This window comes from Lingula anatina, chromosome 4 (assembly GCF_051362555.1).
Source record: "Lingula anatina isolate TDL-2025a chromosome 4, LinAna3.0, whole genome shotgun sequence".
NCBI classification, from domain to species: Eukaryota; Metazoa; Brachiopoda; class Lingulata; order Lingulida; family Lingulidae; genus Lingula; species Lingula anatina.
This window is the reverse complement of record NC_141770.1, coordinates 28,206,469-28,232,274: the sequence shown is the minus strand read 5'-3', so window position 1 is coordinate 28,232,274 and position 25,806 is coordinate 28,206,469. Positions and strand designations below refer to the sequence as shown.

General features: G+C 36.7%; 2 protein-coding genes across 2 annotated transcripts in view; both read right to left on the bottom strand.

The window, feature by feature from the left end:
- Positions 1–7: 7 nt before the first annotated feature.
- On the bottom strand, positions 8–17,077 carry LOC147762713 (interferon-induced protein 44-like). Its single transcript, XM_087011508.1, has 6 exons — positions 16,628–17,077; positions 13,100–13,644; positions 11,484–11,614; positions 10,517–10,714; positions 8,796–8,967; positions 8–775 (listed from the first exon to the last, which is right to left on the bottom strand). Exons 2-6 carry the CDS (start codon positions 13,611–13,613, stop codon positions 399–401), a joined length of 1,392 nt encoding a protein of 463 aa, XP_086867634.1. The 5' UTR covers positions 13,614–13,644; positions 16,628–17,077; the 3' UTR covers positions 8–398.
- A 670-nt stretch (positions 17,078–17,747) lies between these two features.
- The window catches only part of LOC106169046 (scavenger receptor cysteine-rich domain-containing protein DMBT1), a 29,469-nt gene continuing 21,410 nt past the window's right edge, over positions 17,748–25,806 (bottom strand). The window contains exons 8-16 of the mRNA XM_087011507.1: positions 24,205–24,419; positions 23,000–23,138; positions 22,687–22,880; positions 22,284–22,434; positions 20,355–20,578; positions 19,811–19,952; positions 19,250–19,446; positions 18,817–18,961; positions 17,748–18,362 (exon numbers count right to left, since the gene is read on the bottom strand). Of these exons, the coding sequence (XP_086867633.1) occupies positions 18,182–18,362; positions 18,817–18,961; positions 19,250–19,446; positions 19,811–19,952; positions 20,355–20,578; positions 22,284–22,434; positions 22,687–22,880; positions 23,000–23,138; positions 24,205–24,419 (1,588 nt within the window). The 3' untranslated portion in view covers positions 17,748–18,181. The remainder of the gene's footprint in view (positions 18,363–18,816; positions 18,962–19,249; positions 19,447–19,810; positions 19,953–20,354; positions 20,579–22,283; positions 22,435–22,686; positions 22,881–22,999; positions 23,139–24,204; positions 24,420–25,806) is intronic.

The following is a 25,806-nucleotide window of genomic DNA, read 5'->3' as shown; positions in this document are numbered from 1 at the left end:
CCGGTCCTTAAAAAACTGAGGGTTTTACAGTATTCCATAACGTCACTAAACCTTTACATCATTAATGATACGGAGTCTTTTTTTTTTTTTTTTTTGCTATATTATATTCACTATTTTAGAGTGAGCCAAAATGCATTCTACAAAAGTTATAGACCCTGTATAACAAAGGCTTTTAAGTGACCTAAATAAGCGTATAGGAAAGATATTCAAATTATATATAAATGAATATAATTTTGAGCTTCCCAGGAAAGAGGACAGGAAGGAATTGATCAAACCTGTGCAAAAAAAGGGGGGGTCCGGAATCTGAAGATTTATTTTGAGAAGAAAAAAACGTGATACACTTTGAATTTTTGAGGATTGGGGCAAATTGTGAAAATGTCAGGTAAAGGATGATTTCTTCATCGGGTTACGATATAATAGACAGAAACAACGACTAAGAACAGAAAAGACAGAATGTTGATAAGGCCAATCCTATTCCAGGTTATGAATAACCAAGAGAAAAAATTGAATGAAGCATGGTCCTCAATGTAGTCCTCGGCACTTCTGACCATCTGTTTGAGGGCGTTCAGAGTCAGGATGTCCACTCTGGGGTCAATGGAGGTCTCGGACTCGTAGTTCTTCACGGGTTGGACGTGATTACTCTGTATACCGAATGTGTCACTGATTTCTTTCACTTTCTTTTCAATGGCACGACTGTGAAATACCACAGATGGGTCCTCGGCTACATCCGGGGATATCTGGTCCACCTTGGTCAGAATAACGTGGACTGGAATATCTGAAGGAGAAAAAAATTGGTTGATATTATATATCACTTTTGTTTACGAAAGGACATTGAATTTGCATATCTGTTTTACCAATGCGTTATTATCAAAGCAAGACGCCTCTACATCTAACCGTAATTTGCATGCAATTATACTGATCGAACTAAGCAAATATGACCCTTGTGCCCCCTCCCTCCCCCATCCGCCACTGTGCTTACCTTAACAAACAATAAACATTTAAAAGTGTTTCACATTGTTAAAAATTCCAACAAACGAGCTAGGCTTTATAACCCCCATCCTCACTACCTCTAAGTTAGTTAACTGAAACAAGGCAGTGGCGGCCATTCCACGAAAAATGATCCAATGCAAAAATGATATATATAATTTTTCAAGCAACGGATGCTTTGGATGAATTCTACATAGGGATTGACTAAAACAAACCCACAGAAATAATTTTAATGACCGACTTGCCCTAAACTTTTAAGCAAACTAGTGTCAAGGTAAATGGTCAGCTTGTATTGCTAGAATTATCATAAAATTCATTAATTTTGCAGCAGAGATTAGCATAACGCAGGATTCATTTTCTAAATAATTGAATGGCTTTTTAGAAAGAAGTGTATCCTGTCTAAGCAAAAAAACAGGATTCTGACTTTCTAATGGAACTCTTTCAAATTTGGTCCGTCACTGAGGTCAGACTCTTGAGTTTGACCTCTCAACTTTTGTGTATAAACATTCCCTGTCGCTGAAAGCATTATTTAAAATGTACAAATAACACTATTTACTGAAATAAGATGTATTTAAGAGCATTCAAATCTATTCTTATATTTACTTAATGGTGAGACGGAGGTAATGGCTTAATGAGCGACAAAACTACAACGGTGTTGTAATAAACCGACAAATATTAAAAAGGACATCATATACGAAAAAAAGAAACATGAAAGGAAATTAATTAAGGACATAAATACTCATCAGACCAGCTATAATATTGTCAACGAGACAAAGAAAAACTGTCTTAGGCATGTAAACGCTCGGGGTTCAAAGCGAGTTCAAAGAGAGTGTTACAATATCAATTGTTTTAAATGCAGGAAACATGGGGCCCTGCTGTAAAATGATAAAAAAGCAAAATTTCAGACACTATTATTACGAAAATAAGCTACGACTGATATTTTCATTGGAATTGGAACTTTTTCCATGGAATGGCTGGTGAGTCGCTATATGTAGTAAAGTACAACGTAATACAGACTTGACATTCAATACGGATTTTTTTCAAATGATTTCTTTGATTTTATCCTATTTTATCCTTATTAATGGAAGCAAGGACTTGTATCTTGTTTAAATAACTTTAAATAACCTTTTCAGTGTAATTGTGACATCCGCTTTTCATTTAATTCAACTTATTAAGCAAGCAAAAAATACATGGCCGATGGCCAGTTGATGAATGCAAGTGTCATGAGTGTTACCAGTGCTGTGTCTTTTTTAGGACTCACGATACGTCCTAGGTCTATTGTAGTGATGACTCGTGTATTGTGGATATGTGTCAGTGTGAAAGTCTGTATTAGTGTTATGTCAAAATGGACAGTTTACAGCTCATGTTATTCTAGTGAAAGGGAGTACCTAACAAGTGTAAGTGCGAGAGGGTCTAAGGCGTACGCCCTTACCTCGGATAAGCTGTTGCACTACAGTATAAGATAGCCTACAATGTCATTTTATGTTAATTTTACCTTTTCTCTTATACTCGTCCACAAGTGGAATTTATGTGTACTTATTGCAATATATTTTTATGTTGGTGATAGGTGGAGCTATTTGGAAGAACGGTGCCATTCTGGTGGTGGTAAAAACTAGTTTTGAGGTAAGAGCGATAAAAAGTAAAGTAAGGGAAAAAGCTAACCCCGACATTTATTAGAGCCGTATATTTAAATGACAAATTGTATTAAGATTGTTTCTGTTAACTGCCAGGGCCTTGGGGATAGACAAAAAAGGAAAGACATATTTTCTTATTTAAGACAACAAAAATATGATATCCTATTCCTACAAGACACACATTTTACGTCAGAAATAGAATCAAGGGTTAGGTCTGAGTGGGGATATAAGGCCTATTTTAGCTCGTACAGGTCGAAATCGAGGGGTGTTGCTATACTTTTAAATAACACTGCTGATGTTAAAGTAATCAATGAAAACAAAAAAGACGAAGGGGGTAACTTTTTATTACTAAATTGTTTATTAGAAGATAGAAAAGTGACATTGATTAATATATATGGTCCAAATCTTGATTCTCCCGACTTCTATAAACAGATAGAAATGGCGCTACAGGATACCGATGATGAGTACTCTATTATCTGTGATGATTTCAACTTGGTTTTAAATCCAGAAATATAAACAACCCAAAAGCAAGAAAAAAGGTATCAGAAATTTATGATTTATTTGATGTTTATAGAGAACAACATGAATGTTAGAGGAGATATACTTGGAGGAGATAAAAAATCCCATTAAACAAGCGAGACTAGATTTTTTCCTTGTGACAGAAAACCTTGTAATAAGTATTAAAAATTCCCATATCGAATCGAGTTATAGATCAGACCACTCCACTGTGGGGATACATATTGAATTTAACCCATTTAGGAAAGGTAAAGGGTTATGGAAATTTAATAATTCTCTGCTTAATGATTTAGAATATATTGACAATATAAAACAACTTATTAATAATATAAAAATCCAGTATGCACTTCCTGTCTATAACCTAAATAATATTTGCTCAATTCCGGACTCTGACATACAGTTTACCGTAAATGATCAACTCTTTCTCGAGACCCTACTTATGGAGATCAGGGGCAAAACCATTTCCGTTTCATCTTATAAGAAAAAAAAAACTAGTTGACGATAGAGAAAAAAATGATAACAGAAATAAGTAATTTGGAAAGAAATTACACCTTAAACGTAAATAATATAGAGAAATTACAAGAGGAACTAAAAAACATCAGGGAAAATAAAATAAGGGGTAGTATGATAAGATCCAGGACAAAGTGGCTGGAAGAGGGTGAAAAACCCACTGAATATTTTTTAAACCTAGAAAACCGAAACTTCACTTCAAAAAGAATACCTAAGATAGTTAAAGATAACGGAGAAGAAATTACTACCCAAACACTAATTTTAAAAGAAATGAAATGCTACTACGGACGGTTATTTGCAGAGTCTAATGAAGTGATTAATGTTGACTTAAGCACAATCCTACTGCACAATTACCCATTGAGGCTCACAGATGTGGAGTCAAGTGAACTAGAGGATGTAATTAGTCTAAATGAAGCCTCCCAAATTCTGAAAAAATGAAAAGTAACAAGAGTCCAGGCTCAGATGGGTTCACTGTCGAGTTCTTCAAGGCACTCTGGTCACAGCTCCGCGAATTTGTTGTTAGATCCATAAACTGGGGCTACTCGACTGGTCAACTTTCAATTACACAGCGACAAAGTGTAATTACGTGTCTCCCTAAGGGTGAAAAGCCCAAGCAATACTTGAAAAACTGGAGACCGATTTCTTTGTTAAACGTAACCTATAAAATAGCCTCCGGAGTCATAGCATCCAGAGTCAAGAAATACATGGGCAAACTTATTTCAGACGATCAATGCGGTTTTATTTCCGGGAGATACATCGGGGAAAGTATCCGTACCGTATACGGTATTATGCAATACACAGAAGATAACGATATTCCTGGAATGTTAGTGCTATTAGATTTCGAAAAGGCCTTTGACGCTGTGTCATGGAAATTTATTAACAGGGTACTAGTTTTCTTTAACTTTGGTGAAAGTATTATCAAATGGATAAATAATTTCAATAAGGGTGCCAAAGCAGCAATAAATCAAGGAGGCAATCTCTCAGAGTCCTTTAACATTAAAAGAGGCTGCAGGCAGGGAGACCCAATAGCCCCCTATTTGTTTATTTTATGCGCGGAAATACTCTCAATAATACTCAAGAATAACACAAATATCAAAAGTATCACTATTGATGACGCCCCTATTTTATTAACTCAATACGCCGATGATACGACTGTGATGCTTGATGGCTCAGAAAAGTCTTTATCTGAACTAATGATTGAATTAGAGAATTTTTCAAAAATATCAGGGTTGAAAATTAACAAAGATAAAACAAAAATAGTATGGATAGGACGTATGAAATTCAGTAATTTAAATTTTTTGCCATATATGCATCTTGATTGGAGAAAGCATCAGTTTAATCTTTTGGGAATCGAATTTCATGTTGATCTATTACAAATCCCCAGACTCAATTTCGATAAGAAATAAGTAAAAATTAAGTCTATTCTTAATGCATGGAACAGGAGAATGGTCACCCCCATCGGTAAGTGTATGATTATAAAATCCTTAATAATTTCTCAATTAAATCATTTGTTTATATCCTTACCGAATCCTAGTCAAACGTTTATCAATGACCTTCAGAGTGATCTCTTCCACTTTTTGTGGAACTCAAAGATCGATAAAGTTAAGCGGGATAATAATAAATTTAATAATAATAAATTTATTTTAAGTCTAAAATCCATTTAAAATGTTCAGTAGACTTTACATAAAATATCATAAATAATATACTACATAAAATATCATAAATAAAATCTAGGTAAAACAGCCATTATTCCATACAATTAAATGCAATTAATACAAGATTTATTAAACCAATTAAGAGTTAATCAAAATATTTCCTAAAAAGGTATGTTTTGAGTTCTTTTTTAAAATGTTTGGTAGACTGAATTGCTCGAATTTCCAGCGGTAAAAGATTCCATTCCTTTGGACCTGCAGCTTTAAAAGATATATCACCGTAGGTTTTTAATCGCATTTTTACTGGGTTGAGTAGCAATTGGTCTACAGACCGCAGATTTCGCATTGGAACATAGTGACTGACTAATTCATTGATGTAGATTGGTGCCAATCCATAAAAAGCATCGTGAGTAAAAACTAAAAATTTGAATTAAATTCTGGCTTGTAGAGGTAGCCAGTGTAAACTTCTTAAAACTGGGGAGATGTGTATACTTGTGGATGTCCGAGTTAATAATCTGGCCGAAATATTTTGAATGCGCTGCAGTCTAGCAATTTGTTTCTTTGGACAACCGTATAAAATGGAGTTGCAGTAATCTAATCGAGATGTAACTAAACAATTAATAACTGTGGCTGCAGCAGAGTCAGACAACTGATTGCGAATTGCACTTATGTTCCTAATGTTAAAAACCGCTGACCTGCATACACTGGCAATGTGTTTGTTCATACAAAGTGATCCATCAAAAAATACACCAAGATTTTTTGCATGAGGTTTTGGCTTAATAATGCTTGATCCAATTTTGAGTTGAATTTGTTGTGCTATCATACGATTATGTGGCTGACTTATTACCAAAAGTTCAGACTTTCCATCGTTAATTTTCAACTTATTACTAAGCAGCCACCCGCGAAGATCATCAATACATTCAGACAATATATCAAAAGATTCATTTGGATTTTCTAGATTGCAACAAGTAAAAATCTGTGTGTCATCAGCATAAATATGATAGCCAATGTTATGATGTCTTAGTATGGCCCCAATTGGTAAGGTATACATGGAAAAGACAAGAGGTCCTAGAACACTGCCTTGTGGCACACCAAAAGCTATCTCTGAAACATTTGATAATATGCCTTTTATCATAACCTGCTGTGACCGGCCTGTAAAATAAGAACGTAAAAGACTAAGAGCAGAGTCCTTAATACCAATAAAATCTTCAAGAAAAGATAAAAGTATTCCATGATTAACAGTGTCAAAAGCTGCCGATAGGTCCAACAGGACTAAAAGAACCATTGAATGTTTATCCACTCCACAAAAAAGATCACTTTTAATCCTAAGTAGAGCTGACTCAGTACTGTGTCTGGCCTTGTATGCAGATTGCATTGGCTCTATAAGATTGTTTTTCTCTAAGTGTGCAACCAGTCTGGCGGCAATGACCTTTCAACCGTTTTTGATAGAAACAAAAGGTTAGACACAGGTCTGTAATTTCCAATGTATCAGGTTCAAGAGATGGCTTTTTTAATAAAGGTTGAACCACAGCTTTCTTGAGTTGGTCAGGGAAAGAACCAATAGTGAAACTAGCGTTGATGATGTGAGTTATCAGGTTGATGACAGCTGGGAGTATCTGGGCCATAAGCACTGTCGAAATCGGATCAAGCATACATGACGTCTTCTTGGACTTGGTAATTATTTTTGTGACTTCATCTGTAGATGCTTCTTGGAAAGATGAAAGGGTTGAAATGGGCTTCGGCAACAGATCAGATAGTTGAAAACACGGTGGGGTGGAGATTGTGTTCCAGTTCCGAGAGTTCAACATATATATTGTCAATTTTGGATATGTAAAATTCACTCATCTTGTCCGCAAGAGTTTTTAATGAGACTGTCCCAGGGTGGGTGGTATTATTTGACTTCCCTAATAAGCTGTTCACTGTGTTGAACAAAGCTTTGTTGTCACCATTGCAACCATTGATTAAATCTGAAAAGTAGGACTCCTTTGCTTTCCTGATTAAAGAGTTGACATGAGCGCACTGAGTTTTGTAGCATTCATGATGTACTGTTAGTCTAGTGCCCCTCCAAAGACCCTCCATCCTCCTTCTTTCTCCCTTTGCATCCAATATTTCATCATTCATCCATGGCTGTAACTGCTTTTTGCAAATGTTTTTAGTCTTTAGGGTGCTACCGCACGTGGTGAGAGGGCGTGTTACTTGCATGGAAAGAACTCAGGGTCAAGGAAGATAAGTTAAGGGGGAAAAGCAAGTCTTGTGTTGGACACCCCTGTCTGGTATAATGAAGCGCTTAGAGTAGACAGTAAGGTAATATACTATAAGCACTGGTTTAATAAAGGTATATCTACAATAAGGGACTTTATAAAAGACGCTAAAACATTTACCTTTTTCTCACAAGAAGAAATAATTAAGCGATATGGTATTCACACCAACGTCCTAGAGTATCAAGGGGTGCTGAGCATTATTAAGCGATACTTAAGATTGCATGATATAAACGAATCTGAAGAAATGCTCCCTAAACTGCCAGAGTATTTAAGTATCTTCTTCAAAAGTAAGAAGGGCTGCCAAGATTTCTATAAAATACTTAGTAAAAATACTTCTATTTCAAAGGGCAAAATAAATTGGAATAAATTGTTCAATATTAATGACAAAGAGTGGTCTCTAATAAATAAACTGCCTTTCAGCCTTCCTATCAGTCCTAAATTTAAATGGTTCCAGTATAAAATAAACCAACATACAGGGTATCTCACAAACCAGAATTGTTACCCTTTTTGGAGGCTTGTAGTGCGGCCTACAGGAAATAATTGTAGTACGTGGTGGTCACATTGAATATTAGAAACGTCACCTTTAACGAGCACATCCTAATGATAATTCCGTGTAAATTTAGTGATATTTGGTGGCGTCTTTTAAATCCAATGGACAATCTTTACCTCTGTGGACATCTCAGTAAAATATCCGTTTTGAGGTGGTCTATGTTATAAATTCGAATAAATGGTGGAAACGGTGGATATTTTCACCGCTATTTTGTATTCTCTGAACCATTCATCGTGTAATATATGGAATCTAAAATAAAAAGCATTGTTTATGACAATTTACACTTGTGAGACGATCAAATGTGAATAAAAGCACAAATAATTGGGGGTTGGACAACCTTTTGACCAATGTTGTATAATTTAGCTAGTCAAATTTCTAATTTCAAGAGTTGAATATTGGTGTGATATATTACTCAGAAACCGAAGGAGGGGGTCAGGACCCCCTGACCCCCCTCCTCTCTAAATCGGCCACTGCATTTACCTAAACATACATTTAAAGTTAAATATTCCATATTAAATGTCAAGCATGTATGTTAACAGCGCCTCAGAAGCACACCATACATGTATACTGCAGTGAAAAGTGATAGTCATCATTAATGTGCTCTGACACTATCAGTGCAGTATATGACATTACCAATATAAAGATACAGATTTTATAATTCAGGTTAAAGAAATGTAGCCAATACCTCTTTCAAGTGCCAGTTTCCGTAAGGCCATCAATTTGTCCTTGACTTTGGGAGACATGACTGTGTAAGTGCTGCCATCTATTACGAGTGCTACGCAGTGAATGGCGTCAGCCAAACCAGGGTTCTTCACAAGGCCAGAAGAATTACGTGTGATATGCGTCGCCGGGTTAAACTGAAGGTTAATTCAATTCCCATTCTTTACTATAATCTTAAACGCACTTCAAAAATCTAAATCAACTCACGAACGTTCATTAGCACAAGAATGTTGCTGGGAGTAACATATCCTCTGTGATGTTTAAACCCCCCCAAAAAAAGAAAATGATGCCACTCAATTATTTATGAGGTGGTTTGGCTACTGATGAAGCTTTAAAAAGTAGAAAGAAGGGAGGAGGAAGAAGAAAGAAGAAGAGAACAAGAAGCAAAACTGATGTACGCCGTCAGTACGTCAACACAAACGTGTGAGGCAAGTGTGAAGCAAAACTGACGCAAAAGGGCACTACTTTCACCGTGCGTTGCATTCCCTTCGTAAGTGGTGAGTGTGTGCCACGTACACAGGAATCAAGACAAATTCAAGAAATGAGTACAATTTCCATGGCCATCGCTCCTTGTAATTAGCGTCCCTGCTTGAAAGGACATCTCGTGGCCCTTGCGACTCGCAAGGCAGACTTTCCTCTACCTCTACGACCTCCACGGCCTCCGCAACACCCAAAAATCGCAGAGGTCGTACGATTCTGAAATTCGTGCGTCTGGTTGTGACCGAGGCTTAAGAAGAATTCAGTAAAAAGGCGAATGGGCCAATTTCTTGAGTTAAAAATGTAGCGTTTTGACATGGAAGTGCAAAACCTACAGGTTGTAAGATGAATACTTGTTTTAAAAATATTCACCAAAATTGTCACCACCAAACTTTCAAATAATAACAAAATGTACATCTCTGTGCAATCTATGTGGAAAACAATGGTATGGTGACTGAATATAAAATAGGTCCTTTTCTTTATGGGAGTCCAAATCTCATGGGTATAAAAATGAAGATTTACGTGATTTCTTTTTCATTCTTTCACTCACTATTTTATCATCAAACTTTTAAATATTTCCAATATATTTTTTCATAAAGTATCCTAAAAGGAAAGGTGTTGGAATGATCATCAAATATTAAATAGATAGCTTTTGTATAGGGGAGTTATTGGGTGATAAAATGCACATTTTTAATTTTCTATTTTTCATGTTTTTTTTTTTTTCACCCAATAGTTTACCATCAAACTTTCAAATATTTCCAATACTATCTTCATAAAGTAAATTTAAAGGAAAGATGTAGAAATGATCATCCAATATCAAGTAAATAGCTTTTTCATAGGGGAGACAATGGGCGGTTAAGTGCACATTTTTAATTTTCTTATTTTTTAAATGAAAATATTCACCTGCAAACTAAAAAAAAAGTGCCAATGTATCCTCCATTTTACATACTACAAGATCACAGTCATTTACTCAAATAAAATAAGATTTATGAAGTTTTGTGGAGGGGGAGTCAAATTTTCATGGGGGGAGTCAGATTTTCATGATGAAAATCTGACTGGGGGAGTCAGATTTTCATGTTACACCGGTTGTGGCCGAGGCTTAAAGTTCGTGCGTCCGGTTGTGACCGAGGCTTATTTTGTATGCAGTTATGAGTGTTGTGTCCCTTATACATATATTTAACAAAATAGTTATTAGCATCGTTAAATCACCTTGGTTGTTAGGCCATGGGGTGCCGTTCCAGTTGCAGCCTGGTTGCGGACTTCACCTCTAAATGCAGAACGCACGGTGTTAAAGAAGCTGGATTTCCCCGCCCCCACACTGCCCACAAGGAGGAGCCGTGCGAAGGGAACTTTGGCCGGGCATGGGGTGGATAATGACGCTAACCTATTCAATAGTGAGTCTCTCGTCTGAGTGGAAGAAAAAGATAAAAACAATAATCCTGAATGGACAATCTATACAATTAATTTTTATCATCCTTACTGCTATGTATCAAGCATTAGTTTAAAAAATCCATACGAAGCAAATCATGAAGATGTGAGTTTGCTCGTGCGTTTAAACACCAAGGGTTTTGAGCTCATTACTGAAATATTTTATAAGTTTTAAACGAGTTTGCAAATAATATATAAGATAATTTGACTCTAAAAAGGGTCAAGTGATTGCCAGAGATAACAGTGCAGATAACAGTGATAACAGAGTCGGTGATAGCCGAGTCTTGATGTTAACCATACTGAACACCTGTGGATTGCATTGGGATCAAGGATGCAGAGAGGAATCAACCTAACAATTTGGACCGGGAAACTCTCAAGGGACCAATGTTCCAAAACAGACTTGTGACCCTCTTTGAAAGCAAAACATAATTACAGTACTCAGTACTCAGCCACGCTGGATGACAGAAGGCCTTTCTTCAAACAGCACGTTCTGCTGCTAAATGTGTATGAATCTAGAGACATTTGGTGTTTTAAATTTTATTATTTTCACGCCACGGTAACAAAATACCACATTTTGTTTAAAAGAGTTGAATGTTGTTAGGTTAAATTATGACTAATGACTAAAACTGGCTTTAGATATTAAAAAAAAAAAAACGATTGGGAATACTAGTAAGATGAAAGTGAGATAAATCTTAGAATGTCTGAACATCACTTACATTATTTTCTTAAGTCAAGAGTGTCTACGTACCTCATTACTCCAGTCGTTAATGTCAGTTTTGCGCCATGGTTTATATTTCTCATATAATTCTTCCCGGGATCTCGTAGTAGAAACAGGCACGTGGATATCCATTGGGGTTCGCATGAACCGCATTCTTGGCTCTGGGTCAAACGTGAATCAAGAAAGAAAACATCAACCATAGTATTCAACAACAACTAAAATTTAATGGCCTGTACAGACAAAAACCAACATTTTTATATTAGTTCACTGTACAATAAATACTTAGTGCACGCACAATATTTTGATAAATAACACAAAACAAGGCAGCAAAGCTGTCAAACGGACAGAAAAAAAAACAGAAAATAACAATGCACAAAACAGGTTACTGACAATTCTGATGCAATAATGCATTATGATTGACTGCAAAATCAACATTAAAAATTAATTATGTACAACAGGCAATACCAATGTGAGTAATATGTGTAACAAGCATAAGGCTTCAGGAGGCTTCAAGTTCAGACTTTGAAAATGGCAGAATGAGAAAAAATGAAAATTTCACAAAAAAAAAAAAAAAAAAAAAAAAAAAATTGCATGAAATCAATAAAAATGATAGCCTTTTTTCTAATTTGAGCTGTAAGTCAACCCTAAGAATCATTTTTTGCAAATTAAAACATAATGAGTAACACTTTTTTTAAAATAACTTTTGTGGTGACAGTGCACACGTTGCTTCTGCAGCGCCCTCTGGCGATCGATCGATGAATGATGAAGTGACAGGACAGGATCGACGAAAATAGACGATATTGTAAGGATGTAAAAAAAAAAGCCAAAAGAACACACACTTTTAAGTATTTAATAAGTTCAATAATGAGACTGTTAACATGCATAAGAATTGATTCTGAAGAAAACCACTTATATACAAAAAAGGCATAACTTCATCAAAACTGGATCGATTAAACCAAGGAGTTATAACTCCTTGAGCAAGCATAGTTTCGAACTTGGCCTGTACATTAATCATTTAAATCAGTCCTACAAATTTAAAACCAAACTATGATACGGTTTTCATGTTATCGATACAATGGTGGATAAAATGTGTAAAAAAATTAAAAAATAGCACCACTTTTGTAAAAATGATCTGATCAAGCTGATTTTCGAACTCGGCCTGTATTTTACGAAGTTTGATCACACCTGTGAGTTTCAAGACGATAGGCCAATCGGTTTTCCTTGAAATATGTTATCGGTGTTGCATATACAGGTACCTGAAAAATGCGAAAAAAACAACATAACTTTTGAAGAATAACATGAACTCGACTTGTATTTAATGAATATTTATCAGCTCTGTAAGATTGAAGACAAAAAGTGAAACGGTTTTACACTTATCGTGTTATCACTGAAAGTGCACGGCGACGACGGTGGCGACGTCGACAGACGCAGGTGACGGCTATACATGTATGTACAGGCATATCTGTGTTTGTACAAAAAAAAAAATGAAAGGATGCTTTTTCGTTCGCATGACATTAGAGCAGTGGGACGATTTTGAAATCTTACAATTGCCAAGCCCTGTTTTGTTGAATTGCTATTATCTATTAACTCAGTACGAAATACTGAGTCTTTCAAAAGGTTACCGTAAAAACAGAAATGTCACTTACGTTTTACAGCATATACCTCAATGTCTAGATAGGCTTTGTTGTTTCCACTGAATGTTTTTTCGCTGTAACCGCTTGCGTTATAACTATAACCAATGCGACTGACGCCATTTGTGTGGAAACATTTGCCTACATTGGTGTGAGATCTGCTAAAAAACAACAGATCGTATCCAAGTCCAAAAGTGGGACCAAAATCCACCTGGTCATAAATATCGTTCCCGCTTCCGCTGCGAAGAAACTTTTGCATATTGGGAAAGAGCTGGAACAAAAATGCGCGGTCATCATTACAATAGGTCCCGCGTGATGTCCATGCGATGCTCGTGTACCCCCCTATGACGAAACCAGCGCTGTTTTGACCGACAGAAACAGTTGGACCTTGGTTGTTGCACTTCTGATGGAATGCTTCACTGCTGCATCCATCTCTGGAGGCGCTGTACAGGAGGTCAAAGGTCAAGGCCGGGTCACCGATCCATGCTCGGAGCTGTCTTTGGTTTGCAGGTTTATCAAGTATCGGCATTGCAATCTGATGCAAAATGCGGTGCTGTGTGCTGAAATAGACATTTACATGTGCAGTATGCATGTTGTACATAAACAACAATATATGCAGTATCGATGACGGACCGAGGATTTTGCTGGGGCCGTGGGTTGCAAATGATTCTATATGAGGAAGAAATCTTTATTGTAATATTTAGGGTATGGCATGAGATCATTGCTTATGTCTCATTAAGCACATTTAAGGGGTCTAGGATATTAACGAAAAAGTCCAAAACTAATGCAACTCATTAAATTTCCTATTAACTTAAGGATATGGTCTAGCAAGCAAAACAAATTTCCAAAGTTTGTAGTCACGGTGTAACACGAGTGACGTAACATCAGCGTTTTGGGGCTAAAATTGTCATTTTTTTAATCAAGATTTTCTCTTAAACAAAAAGCCCTATTAATACGATTGAAATAGCTGTCTAAAGGTTAGCACAAAAACCAGTAAACTCTGTCAGGATTTTCTCCTATTATTTTTACTTTTGATTTTATTTTGATAAAACGTGAATTTTACGAAAGATATATGGACCTTCCACTTTCAGTATTAATAACTTCAAAAATAAAATGTCAATCAAAAATCCAAGACGCAGTCGACTAGATATTATACTGAAACACAGACACATCAAATTTCATGTCAATCTGACAGTTAAAGAATTAGATATGGGGGTTGGAGCTTAGACTATGTTATCAATCTTCAAAGCTGAGAAATCGCTCATAAACCATTTGGCTTAGGTAATTGGGCTAATTTAGCAAATTAATTGTATCTCCACCTTACCTGTTATCATCTTATTGATCGGGAAGGTTTATACACCATTACGTGTTAAGATTGGGTTGTTTGTTTCTATCTAGATGCCAGAAAATCTTACTTTTGTACGCAAACTTATTCGCACCACGAAAACCGCTCTTCCCTGAGAAATAATTGACAGCTGAGTAGGCCTACCTACTCTCGTTTCACTGACGTAATTAATCATAATTGTGCCTGACGCAGTAAGAGTCTGTGCACTGTCTAGGAAGTGTCTAAAGAAATGCTAACAAACAAAAAGCAATTACTTGAGGTGCAAGCAGAGGACAATGCCTCCCGTCGTGCGTGGGCGCCGCTCTACACACCAAGACGTCCCCCATAATAACGGTGCTTAACAACAGAGGCGGAACCTAAAGGCTGCCACGCTTACCAGTCAGGACAGGTAGAAAAACTCGCCCAAATGTATATTTTTAGTCCGTGTTGCAAAAATATAATTTAATTCGGTATTAGATCCAATATTGATTATTTCTAACATATAAAAAAACCAAAAATCGAGTTTTAGACGTATTTGTAATATCCTTGACGCCTTAAGGGGTTACGAGTCCTTAGCGGATAAGTTTGGCTCGACAAGTTGTTCAATTCAAAATCCCTTTTTATCGTCAAACTGAAATTTTTGTATTGGAAACAGAAATTTATATGGGGCTCTTATATTTGGCATCATACCCGTTGTCCACATTTGTACCTTACTATTCGAGATCAGCACTTCATAGTAAATGGAAGTCAACAAAGGGAATAAGCTTAGCAAATAAGGCACAGTGTACGAGTAGACATGAAAACACCACCTAATTGCACACACTAACATGACGGTTGATCGAGTAAGGTCCCACTTATAGCCATACGGTACTTAATTTACGGTCGAGTTAATACGCGTGTATTTATGCACTGGAAAACACATGGTGTAGATACATGTAGCTGATGACTTTGGTAGAACAAGGAAATATGCCTGAAACGGAGAGACTCAAACATCGAAGAAGGCTTTTAAATGTGAAAGGGGACCGATGGTATTGCGACATGTCAACTATCACCCGTCTGCTTACCACTTGCAATCTAGTTTTGACTGATAGGATATGCGATTGCCCTTTGCTATGACAGGCGATAACATTCCGTGATGTTTGTCAAAAGAGTTAAACGTACAATGATCTTCCATACCACTTTATCACACCTACATTTAATATTTCTGTACTAGGTTCTAATGCAATGTTGCTCCCCGGGCCTGTAAAGACATTGCGCAATCAAACTGACTAATGTGTTCTAAAACACACACACACACACACACACACACACACACACATACACACACACACACAGAGAGAGACACGGCATTTATATATAGCAGCAAAGACGTCATATCCTCTGGATCAACTATCAAGTTGTTAGCAGCCATTTTAACAACTGAATACCGCTATCCAAATTTGTTGACCTTGAAAACAAAACATTATATGGACGATGTTTCTGAGGAAATAATTAAATTTACTTTACTTATAATAATGTAATTTTGCTATAGAGATAGAAAATGATGTTAAAAAATAATTCATTATCTCTTTATATTTTTGTCTTTTTTAATGATTGATATATATTTATTTTTGGGTTTGCTCTGAGACGAATCAGACTTATCACAAGTAGGCGTAAAATTCAGGATATATCCCTTACTTTTTTCGAATATCGTTGGTAATCCGCCTATCATTTGTCTGTACATAATATATATTTGGTTAGCGTGATTTATTATGTTATAATCATGCAGAGGGCTTCCCTGTGCAAATAAATGGGACCCATGCCCTGTATTTCAAGGGACTGCCCTGTAGGGCTACCTACGTGACACCTGAAACGGTAAATAGGACTGCTATCGCATGAAACTTTGTGCTACTTATCGTAATACAGTCGTGCACCAAAGTGTGCAATTTTTTACTTCTTCCATATCATTCCTACATTGATAATAATAATAATAATAATAATAATAATCTTGCCTATATACACAATAGTTTATGCTTGATATAAAAACAATTGTATAGGACTCCGCTAATATAGGTTAGACGATCATTCAACTAAACCACCAAGTGAGACGGTTTTAACGCGGTGCGAAATGAAAAACGTAACAGTTCTGAGGAGAACATAGTTTATTTCACTTTTATTGCCCACTTCTAATATATAATAGTTCTCACGTTAGACTAACATAGGCCACTCCACCGACTTACCTTGAAATAAACGATAAGGAACTGGTTTCGCTTTGCTCTTCAACTGAGGGGAACCTTCCCTGACCTCGGACTACGTGACCTGAGATACAACTGCCTGGAGCCCTTAGACAGGTCAGATCAGGATTCAGTATGGCTCCCTCGTGTCATTTTAGGCCACGAGCCAGGTGTTATCTAATAATTATCTATATATCCATTACTTCAGTAAATAAAAATTAATATGGATCGATATAATGTGAACAGTTTTGAATATATAGCTTGGTGATTAAGAGAAAAGTGTGAAAATATTCAGAAAAATGAAATATTGGCCAGGCAAAGCATTTGCATTTCCCCAATTCTTTGGTTTAGATATAATTTTGCTTGGTCTTACGTACTCCTCTCAATTTTTTCCCTGTCTGTATAAATTAGATATTAATTGCATACTATACAAAAATACATAATATTACGTTAAAGGTAACAAATATTGTAAAAGAAACGTGCATCTATCTAAGTACACGTTAATTATCACACTGGTCTCACGGTTCATTGGATATATAGCTTCTCCCAGGAGAGCTCCTCGTTCATACACAGTAATTACCCCTGTATAATACATAGGCCTACATTGCATGTCACATATGTAACTGGTTTGAAATATTTACTTCTGCAGATGAAGCCAAACGTTTGTACATTGTTCAATTATCACTAGTTTTGTATAACTTTGTATCCACAGGTTACACGAAATATCACTTTACGTCATCATTTAAAGTGTAGCACATCCCATCGACCTGCACTGACGTCATACGTGCACAAAATGCCCATCTTCCCTGCATCCATTGTCACATGCTCAGTTGAAGCCGGTGTGGCAAGGAAAAATAGTCATAAAAGTAGTAACCGTAGTCCGATCACTATTACTTTTTACAGGTGACATTTCCCCCTATACTAACATTAATACTCCAAATAAACCTAATCTTTAGTAATCACATGGACCCCAGACTTCCATTCCCAGGACTTCCATTCCTGTCACAGCGTTAACGTTATATGCTTAGATGTTTTGTCAAATAAGCAATATTTTCCGTCACTCTCTTCTACGTTCAAAGTGCATTAACTTAAACGTTGATCCATCATTACTGATCTCAACAAGCTATGATCACATGCACTATTAAGTTTATTTCCCTTTACTCTATTGGCTGTAGAAGTTCATTGGGTATATAACAGCCAGCCAAAAATGAAAACAAATTCGAAAATAAAAACATGTTACAAATACGACATGTTGAAAAGTGTAAATGTTGAGGGGATCGAGTCTTTTAGGTTGCTGTGATACAGGGGGATAACACGCTTCGAAAAGCAGGTTTGTCGATGCATACTAGAAAATATTGTGTGAACGCTCAGCTGCTATTATCTTTCATAAGTCCACCAAATGCGTCGATAGAGTCAGTGTAATTAGTTCCTCTTGGTACCAAACAAATGTTTATTTGTAAATCGAGGAGTGTCGTATTTGGTACCACTGTGTGGTAGTCGGGAAGTGCGTTTTGCATTCATTATTTCTTCCCACAAACGTAAACTCATCTGTGCCAAGATTTAAAGAAGAATACATCTCACTCCGGCATCCTGTTCGTGGCGGCAGTTGTGAACGGTCCAAGGACGGCTGTAGCACTGTTCCAGAGAAAGCTCGTCTCCGCGACAGGATACGTCATCAAGGCAGATGGCGCCACTGCCTGGTGTGACGTCACCGTCATCCATCACAGAGGCTATAAACCGGCTGGAATAAAAATGGAATATCCAATTAACTCCTATTTGCTCTTCCATGAACGCTTTAAAATCAGGTCACCCAACTTGTTTACAAGTTAAATCGACAGGAAGCATATCAATATATTCTCAGTTGGCCGGCTGAAGTATCCGACGAAGACGAGACGTATATACCGGTATATAATTATTATAGACAAATTTGTAAGCATAGATACATATATTTATAATCATATATTATACATGCCATTTACTCGTGTGTACAATCTTGGTCACAAGATAAAACAAAACGCATGGGACTATATCTTGGACAACCTTTTGGACAGAGAGTGTATCTAATGTGATTCACATACCAGTAAAAATAGAAAAAAAATCTGCCCATTTACAATTACTTCTTAATACCCACAGTGTGGTTGTCCTGGTCCATCAAAACGTTAATCAGATAACCATTAACGCCATTACACCGTCACCTGTGTCCAAGCATCCTGCAGACCACTGTGGCGCTCCTGGCGTCCCAGCCATCACTGCAGATAGTTCCCCAGTGGCCAGCGTTCCTATCTCTCACCTCCACTCGACCTTCCTCACTGTTGGGAACGCCGTCCTTAATCAGGCGCACTGTTAAAGAGCCATTACAGATGATTACGCGGTGGTTAAAGTAAAAAAAAAAAAAAACTCCTATGTTGCCTACACGTACTTTGATTAAAAAAGGTCGTATATAATGATAAAGATCATGCCAATTGAGTCCTGTTTTCTTATTATGTTTAACTCAAAATTTCAATTACATTCTACAATTTTAGTACATGTTCAATAAAAAAAATAAAAAAACTATCAACCTGTAGGCATTTCAAATCAAGAACTGAGTTATATGATTCATTCATAACAAGGAAGATAAACTGCATGCACCTTCGTAAGGCCCGGGTGCAGGCATGCATTTCACACCTGCGGTGTGGTAGCTGTCGCAATCGGCCTCGTCTCCAAGGTCTTCTCTAACACATTCAAGAGGCGAATTCTCAACACCATTGCAGTGGAATGTAAACGGAGCTACGCGGACGTTACTTTTGCCGAAATATGAGCGTTGAAGTCCCACAGCACCAGTGTAGCTAAACAGATATGTTGTATACGTTGTTTGATGTTCAATTGCTCAATACTGATTCTCTCAATAACCAAATAAGTAAAAAAAAAACTTACGAAAGGACCAATAGTTTAAGACAAGATATAATGCACGTTGACCAACTGATTTCAAATAATTGACGACATTAAGATATATTACATCTGTCACGTGTACATGTACCTACATGTATTCTGTGGAATATTATTAGACTAAATATATCTTTAACCTGTGAGGCATGAATAAAATGATAAAAATGCCTCATAGGTAAAAACATGATAAGTCTTCTTAGAAATAATAGGCTTCTTACCATTAATCATATGTTATACAGTTAAATGTTTTAGGAGTCCACATACCTATATCCCAGCACTCTGCAAAGAACTGTGGCCTCTTCATCACCAAAGTCAGCATCACAGAGGCTGTGCCAGCCACTACCTCCTAACTGCACTTCTACTCGTCCCTCTCTCTCCTGATGACCATCGACCAGTCGCACTGAAACTGTATTTTATGAAAACCCATTTTATTATTCATATCGAAGTTTATAGCATTTGCTTGTTATACTTGTTTAATTGTATGGTTTGTTTACATATACCAATGCAATTGTGTTTCATTCTAACTGTTGAGAAAGCGACTATGCATAAACACATATTTGAGTTGCAAATGTCTAATTTACACCGACACGAATGAATTTCACCAGTGTTTTTTATCCAGTATGACTAGAAAATCAATACAAATAACTTAGGACGCAAAAACAGATTTTCGGATAGTTGGGGCTTAATTCTGTAAAAAAGCATCATATAGGGCACAGAAATTCTAAGCAAATAAAAATGCTGAAAAATAGGGTTTTCCTGTACGAAGGTTTTATAATCATAATGTGGTTTTTAATTATGATACACTCACTAGGTACAGAGGCAGTTGTTGCCGCTGTTGCTATTGATGGTGTCGTTGGATTCTCCGCCAAGCACCTGACACCGGCATCTTCCGTGCTCGTACAGTTGTATGTTTCCCATGGCCAGAAACATTCTTCCAGAGAACTCTCACTGCCGATACAATCCACGTTTTCTATATAACTTCCAGTACCATTACCAAACGTAGCACTTCTGAATGCAATGGCGCCACCGTCGCTACAACAGCAATCAAATTGTATTTAACCTCGTAGCGTGAACCCTAATTATACCACAATTATTAGAATTTATGGTAATTAACAACGAGGTGGGCGATAAAGTCCCTATAAGGATTGGTGTTATTAAGGTTAATAATTGTTGAGTAGCGTTTATCTCGGCGCTACATTCACGCAAGATGGCAGTTTGCAAAGTTTGCTAATTAACCATTGTAGACAAAAGAGATGCCATATGTGGAAATGTGTTGCATTCGGCGGTCTCTTGTGATAATTGCCTAATTGCTCTCAGTAACAGCTGTAGATGAATATTTTATTTGGTTTATAAGTGTTCTATAAAACATTTAGAAAAAACATAGAAAGAAAGAAAGAAAAAAGTAAAAAAAGACTTCCTGCAAAAGCAAAAATCAAGAAAAATATTGTTTTAAATATGAAATTCTAAAATTGAATACTTACAGTATAATATGATTTCAAATAAAATTAAAACTATATTTTAATGGTAGATTGAAGTGACTTTTCAAAGGTTTGTGACAAATAAAAGGGCATATAACACGGTATAGTGTTACGGGTTTTAGTAGGTATTTAGTTTAAGTTTTAAAACAGTTAAAAATTCAAAAGTTACAATAAGATTTCGGAAACAACAAAAATCTCATTGGACTTTCGGGCACTGACCAAACATAATAACCTTCCGATTTCAAGCATTTAATTATCCAACGAATAACCAGTGTATCGTAATTAATTAATTAGTGGTCAGCAAACGCGTCACTTAAATTGCAAGCAAAGTGGACAGAGCTACAGCGGCTGCACATAGAAAAATGCAATTGATCATCTTTCGATTTCGTATATTAGTATTTAATAAGCACTTCACTAGACCCAGGAAAATTACCAGTTCCGGTTCAGTCAAAATTAAATATTAATAATCAAAGAACCGGACAAATCACAATGTTTAAATCGAAGGTCAAGAATTAGTATTTCTAATAATTAAGTAAATGTCGAATCAAAATGTCCATCCATGACATGAGATGTGAACCACCTGTCGCCCTAATTTTGTTATAAAAATGCAGCGTTTTGCCGCATTCAGTGTGTTCGACGAGTCGGGAAAATAGAAGCGTATCAGAGCCATAGAAAGGAGCGACATCGTGGTCACATCTTCAACTCGATGTAGTCCGTATGAGCAAAATAAAATTCCTTTTGCAGGAAAAAGTGAGTTGTTCATAACCATACAGTAACGCGCTTTTATCACCCGTGAAAGCCCCCGTTACAGGCATGTCTTATCTTAAAATAAATGCACGTTGTTTTCCATTGCTTATGAAGCTATACTTCAAAGCTGTCATGTCAAAACATTAAAAGTATACTGCACCTGTACTTCTAAAAGCCAAGTCTTTCCTTGCTTTAAAAATTATGTAAGACACTTGGTGTTGTTATTGATTCATCGTAACTTTAGAGAATGAGGAAATCAATCTGATTTATTGTAGATGTTCGTGCAAACCCCATCATCTTTTTACTGGAGGTGCACGGAGAACACAATGGTTTTATATTATTACATTAAAAAAACTTTTGAACAGTGTATTTACCAGGGGCGCATTTTCAAGTTTACATTGACGGGTATCTATTTTTTCTTTCCGAAGACGGTCAAAAATGGTGGATGGATCAACAAAGATAATTTGGGAGACTGTCAGAAAATATCTCTGGGTCCGCCCCTGTTTACTCACCCGTAACCAAGCATTCTACAAACCACTGCAGCATCGATGTCATCCCAGTCGTCATCACAGACAGTGACCCATTCAGTGATCCATGGACTGTGTAGGAGAACCTCAACTCTCCCCTCACCGGGATGAGTACCGCCAACCAATCTGACTTCATCTGCAGCATAATGTTTAATTTATCGCTTTAAATGTTTTGTTTCACATGTTTGTAGTGTTTTACGTCAATTATAATGTTCACACAATAACTGTAAATTCAGATTTTGGATATTACTTACATAATAATAATAATAATAATAATAATAATAATAATAGTTTTACTTCATGAGCACAATAACACATGCTCAGTACATTGACAAGGTCTCTATGCTATAATTTCTAACCATTCAAAGAGTCATTATGTAATACACACCAAGCATTATAAATCCTGGACCAAAACATCCGACACCAGCATCATGAGAGTGATCACAGTAGTGTGAAACCCAACCGTCGTTACTGCAATCTTTGATAGAGGTCTCACTTCCAATGCATGCAACGTTATCCATAAGAATGGAACCATGACCTTCACCGAAATACGCATTGAGATAGGTAATTGCGTAATCTGAGCTGAAATTATAGTTATAGCCATTAAAATAATTGAAACAGTTGTTCAATCAAACTTTGTTAACATACTTCTATGGCAATCATGAACAGTAAATGGAATATTTAACAAAAGTTTTGCTTACTTGTAACCAAGCATTCTGCAGACCACACGAGCATCGTTGTTATCCCAGCTGTCATCACAGACAGTGCCCCATTCGCCGTTATGGAAGACCTCAACTCTTCCCTCCTTGACACGTGCACTACCAACCAATCTCACTTCAACTGCAATGACATGCGGATGAGGGTCAGCAAAAATTCATATAAGCGCAGAGTATTTGCTTACATACTTTTAACAAGACAGTATTCAGTATTAACGTTCATGATGAGTAAAAAGGACCTAGCAAATATGTGGAAACATTGATTTTTTTCTTTCTCGTTCACTTAATTATATTTCACTTTTAGTTGATTTTTTTTATAAAGCTACACTACCTTATCAATTAAATTATACGTTTTTAAAGATTCACCAAAATTACCATGTTGGTATTGTTTAAGAAATAAGTATATTCAGCACAAATGCATCTTCAAATATCGACTTACGGTGTTCCCTATCCATCGATCGTACTTCAACTGCAAGGTACAGCAGATGACAACAAGTGTAACTACATATATAAGCACCAATTATTTTAAACTGCTGTATACAAAATGGGACGCGATGCTCCTCGGGAAGAATGTGACATATCACAAAACACACGTAACTCTCAAAGAACATATCCCGATGTAAACTGTGCTTTATGGTATTTGCTGTTGTCTTTAAACTATTTTTAGGCTACTATTAACTTCTGTCGAAAACCCTTCGGAACATATTTTTTTTGTTGGGGGGGGGGGGTACGTTCTAAAATCTGATTAATGAAATAAAATATGGATATCGTCAACGTTTTGTATTTTCTGCATTGTAAGTCATGTTTGATATGGTATTGATATTTTGTGAAAGCCCATTTTATTATTTATATCGAAGTTTAATTGTATGCTTTGTTAACATATACCAGTGCAATTTTGTGTCCCAGTGTAACTGTTTAGAAAGCGCCTGTGTATAAACACAAACCTGAGTTGTAAATGTCTAATTTACACCGACACGAATGAATGTCACCAGTCTTTTTATCCAGTATGACTAGAAAATTTATACTAATAACTTAGGACACAAAAACAGATTTTTGGATGGTTGGGGCTTTATTCTGTTAAGGTATTATATAGGGCACGTAAAATTCTAAGCAAATAAAAAACGAATTTAGGGTTTTCTTGTACAAAAGCCTTAAAATCATAATGTGGATTTTAATCACGTTACACTCACTAGGTACAGAAGCAGTTGTTGGTATTGATGGTGTCGTCGGTTCCCCCGCCAAACACCTGACACCGGCATCTTCCGTGCTCGTACAGTTGTACGTTCCCCACGTGTAGAAACATTCTTCCAGAGAACCTTCACTGCCGATACAATCCACGTTTTCTATAAGACTTCCATTACCTCTTCCAAACGTAGCACTGCTGAATGCAATGGCGCCATCGTCGCTACAACAGCAATCAAATTGCATTTAACCGCACAGCGTGAACCCTGATTATATCACAATTATTAGAATGTATGGTAATTAACGGAGAGTGGGCCATAAAGCCCCTAAAAGAATTGGTGATATTGAGGTTAATAATTGTGAAGCATGTGTTTATCTCGGAGCTACATTCACGCAAGATGACCGTTTGCAAAGTTTGCTAGATAACCATTGTACACAAAAGAAATACCATGTGTCGAAATGTGTTGTATTCGTGAAAAAAATGTGGATTTTCATTTTTTGGTCAAAAGAAAAGTATTTGAAGTAGCGTTTGTACCAGCGATCTTATATAGCTGTGAGTCTTGGCTAGGCAATTGTTTAAGCAGTGTAAAGCTATGTATATGTATAAGCTATGTAAAGCTATGGCTGTCAAAACTTTACTGGGACTACGGAGCACCTCTCCTTACTTGATTTGTTTAATTGAAGAAGGTTTGTCCAGTGTTAAGATTCCGTGTTAGAGCAGCTCAAAGGGCACAATTATCAAATCGTATGTCTCAGAGGAGGGAGTGTATAGATGACCCTTTTAATTTCGTATGGACCTTCTGTGTATCTAGCAAGACAAAGGCATTTAAATATATAACGAGTTCATTCGAGTCTGCAGAGGTAGATTGGGAAATGGAAGTAAAGGAAGCTACAGACTTGACATTTAATATGGAATATTTCAGTTTCGAAGGTATGCGTTCTTTTTTCAAAAAACTCCGATCTCATATAAGATTTGTGAATGGAGAAGTGTGTAGTTAGGTGTGTCGCTACCAATTAACTGACTTTCATGTATGTTACGCTGCTATATTATGTAATATAAAGTGATTTAATTGGGTAGGGTTCCTTTGGGCTGGTCAAAGCTTGGCTTTGGCAAAGCTTGGTTCTGTCAAAAAAAGTACCCATATGTCGGCAATTACTGCATAGAAGAATTTGAAATTTTCCATGCAAGCGGTCAGTTTTGCAGTGCTTAAGATGAGTCAAGTAGTCCATTAAAAATTTGTTAATCTATGGCAGAATGGCGCGAAAAAGACAGACATTACCAGACAGATCATAGCGCCAAACGAAACGGTCCCCACAGTTTTATAGAGTAATGTCCAGACTGATGTACCTACACAGAGGTCACCCCCAATGTATCAAAATCTTACCTACAGGGTACAGGACCCACTGTCTTTCGGGATATGCTGCTGCAACTAAACAAAAAACACTCAGTCCATTCAGAACGCGGGGTAAATTGCCACCAAAATGCGTTTTTAAAAGCCCTTAGCGAACACCAAACTGGTTTTAGCAGGTAAGAACACCAAACGACCTCCGAGGCATCCACTGTAAACAGCAAAACATCGTCGTCTGTTTCTCTAATGAATTGGTGCCAT

What these genes read in the sequence shown, in the direction of transcription:
- LOC147762713 (XM_087011508.1), bottom strand. Translation starts at nt 13,613, where the DNA reads ATGCCGATACTTGATAAACCTGCAAACCAAAGACAGCTCCGAGCATGG. An exon ending in TTAACGACTGGAGTAATGAG is followed by an intron (nt 10,715 to 11,483) that starts GTACGTAGACAC and finishes TCTTCCACTCAG; the next exon opens with ACGAGAGACTCACTATTGAA. An exon ending in CCCATGGCCTAACAACCAAG is followed by an intron (nt 8,968 to 10,516) that starts GTGATTTAACGA and finishes ATTAACCTTCAG; the next exon opens with TTTAACCCGGCGACGCATAT.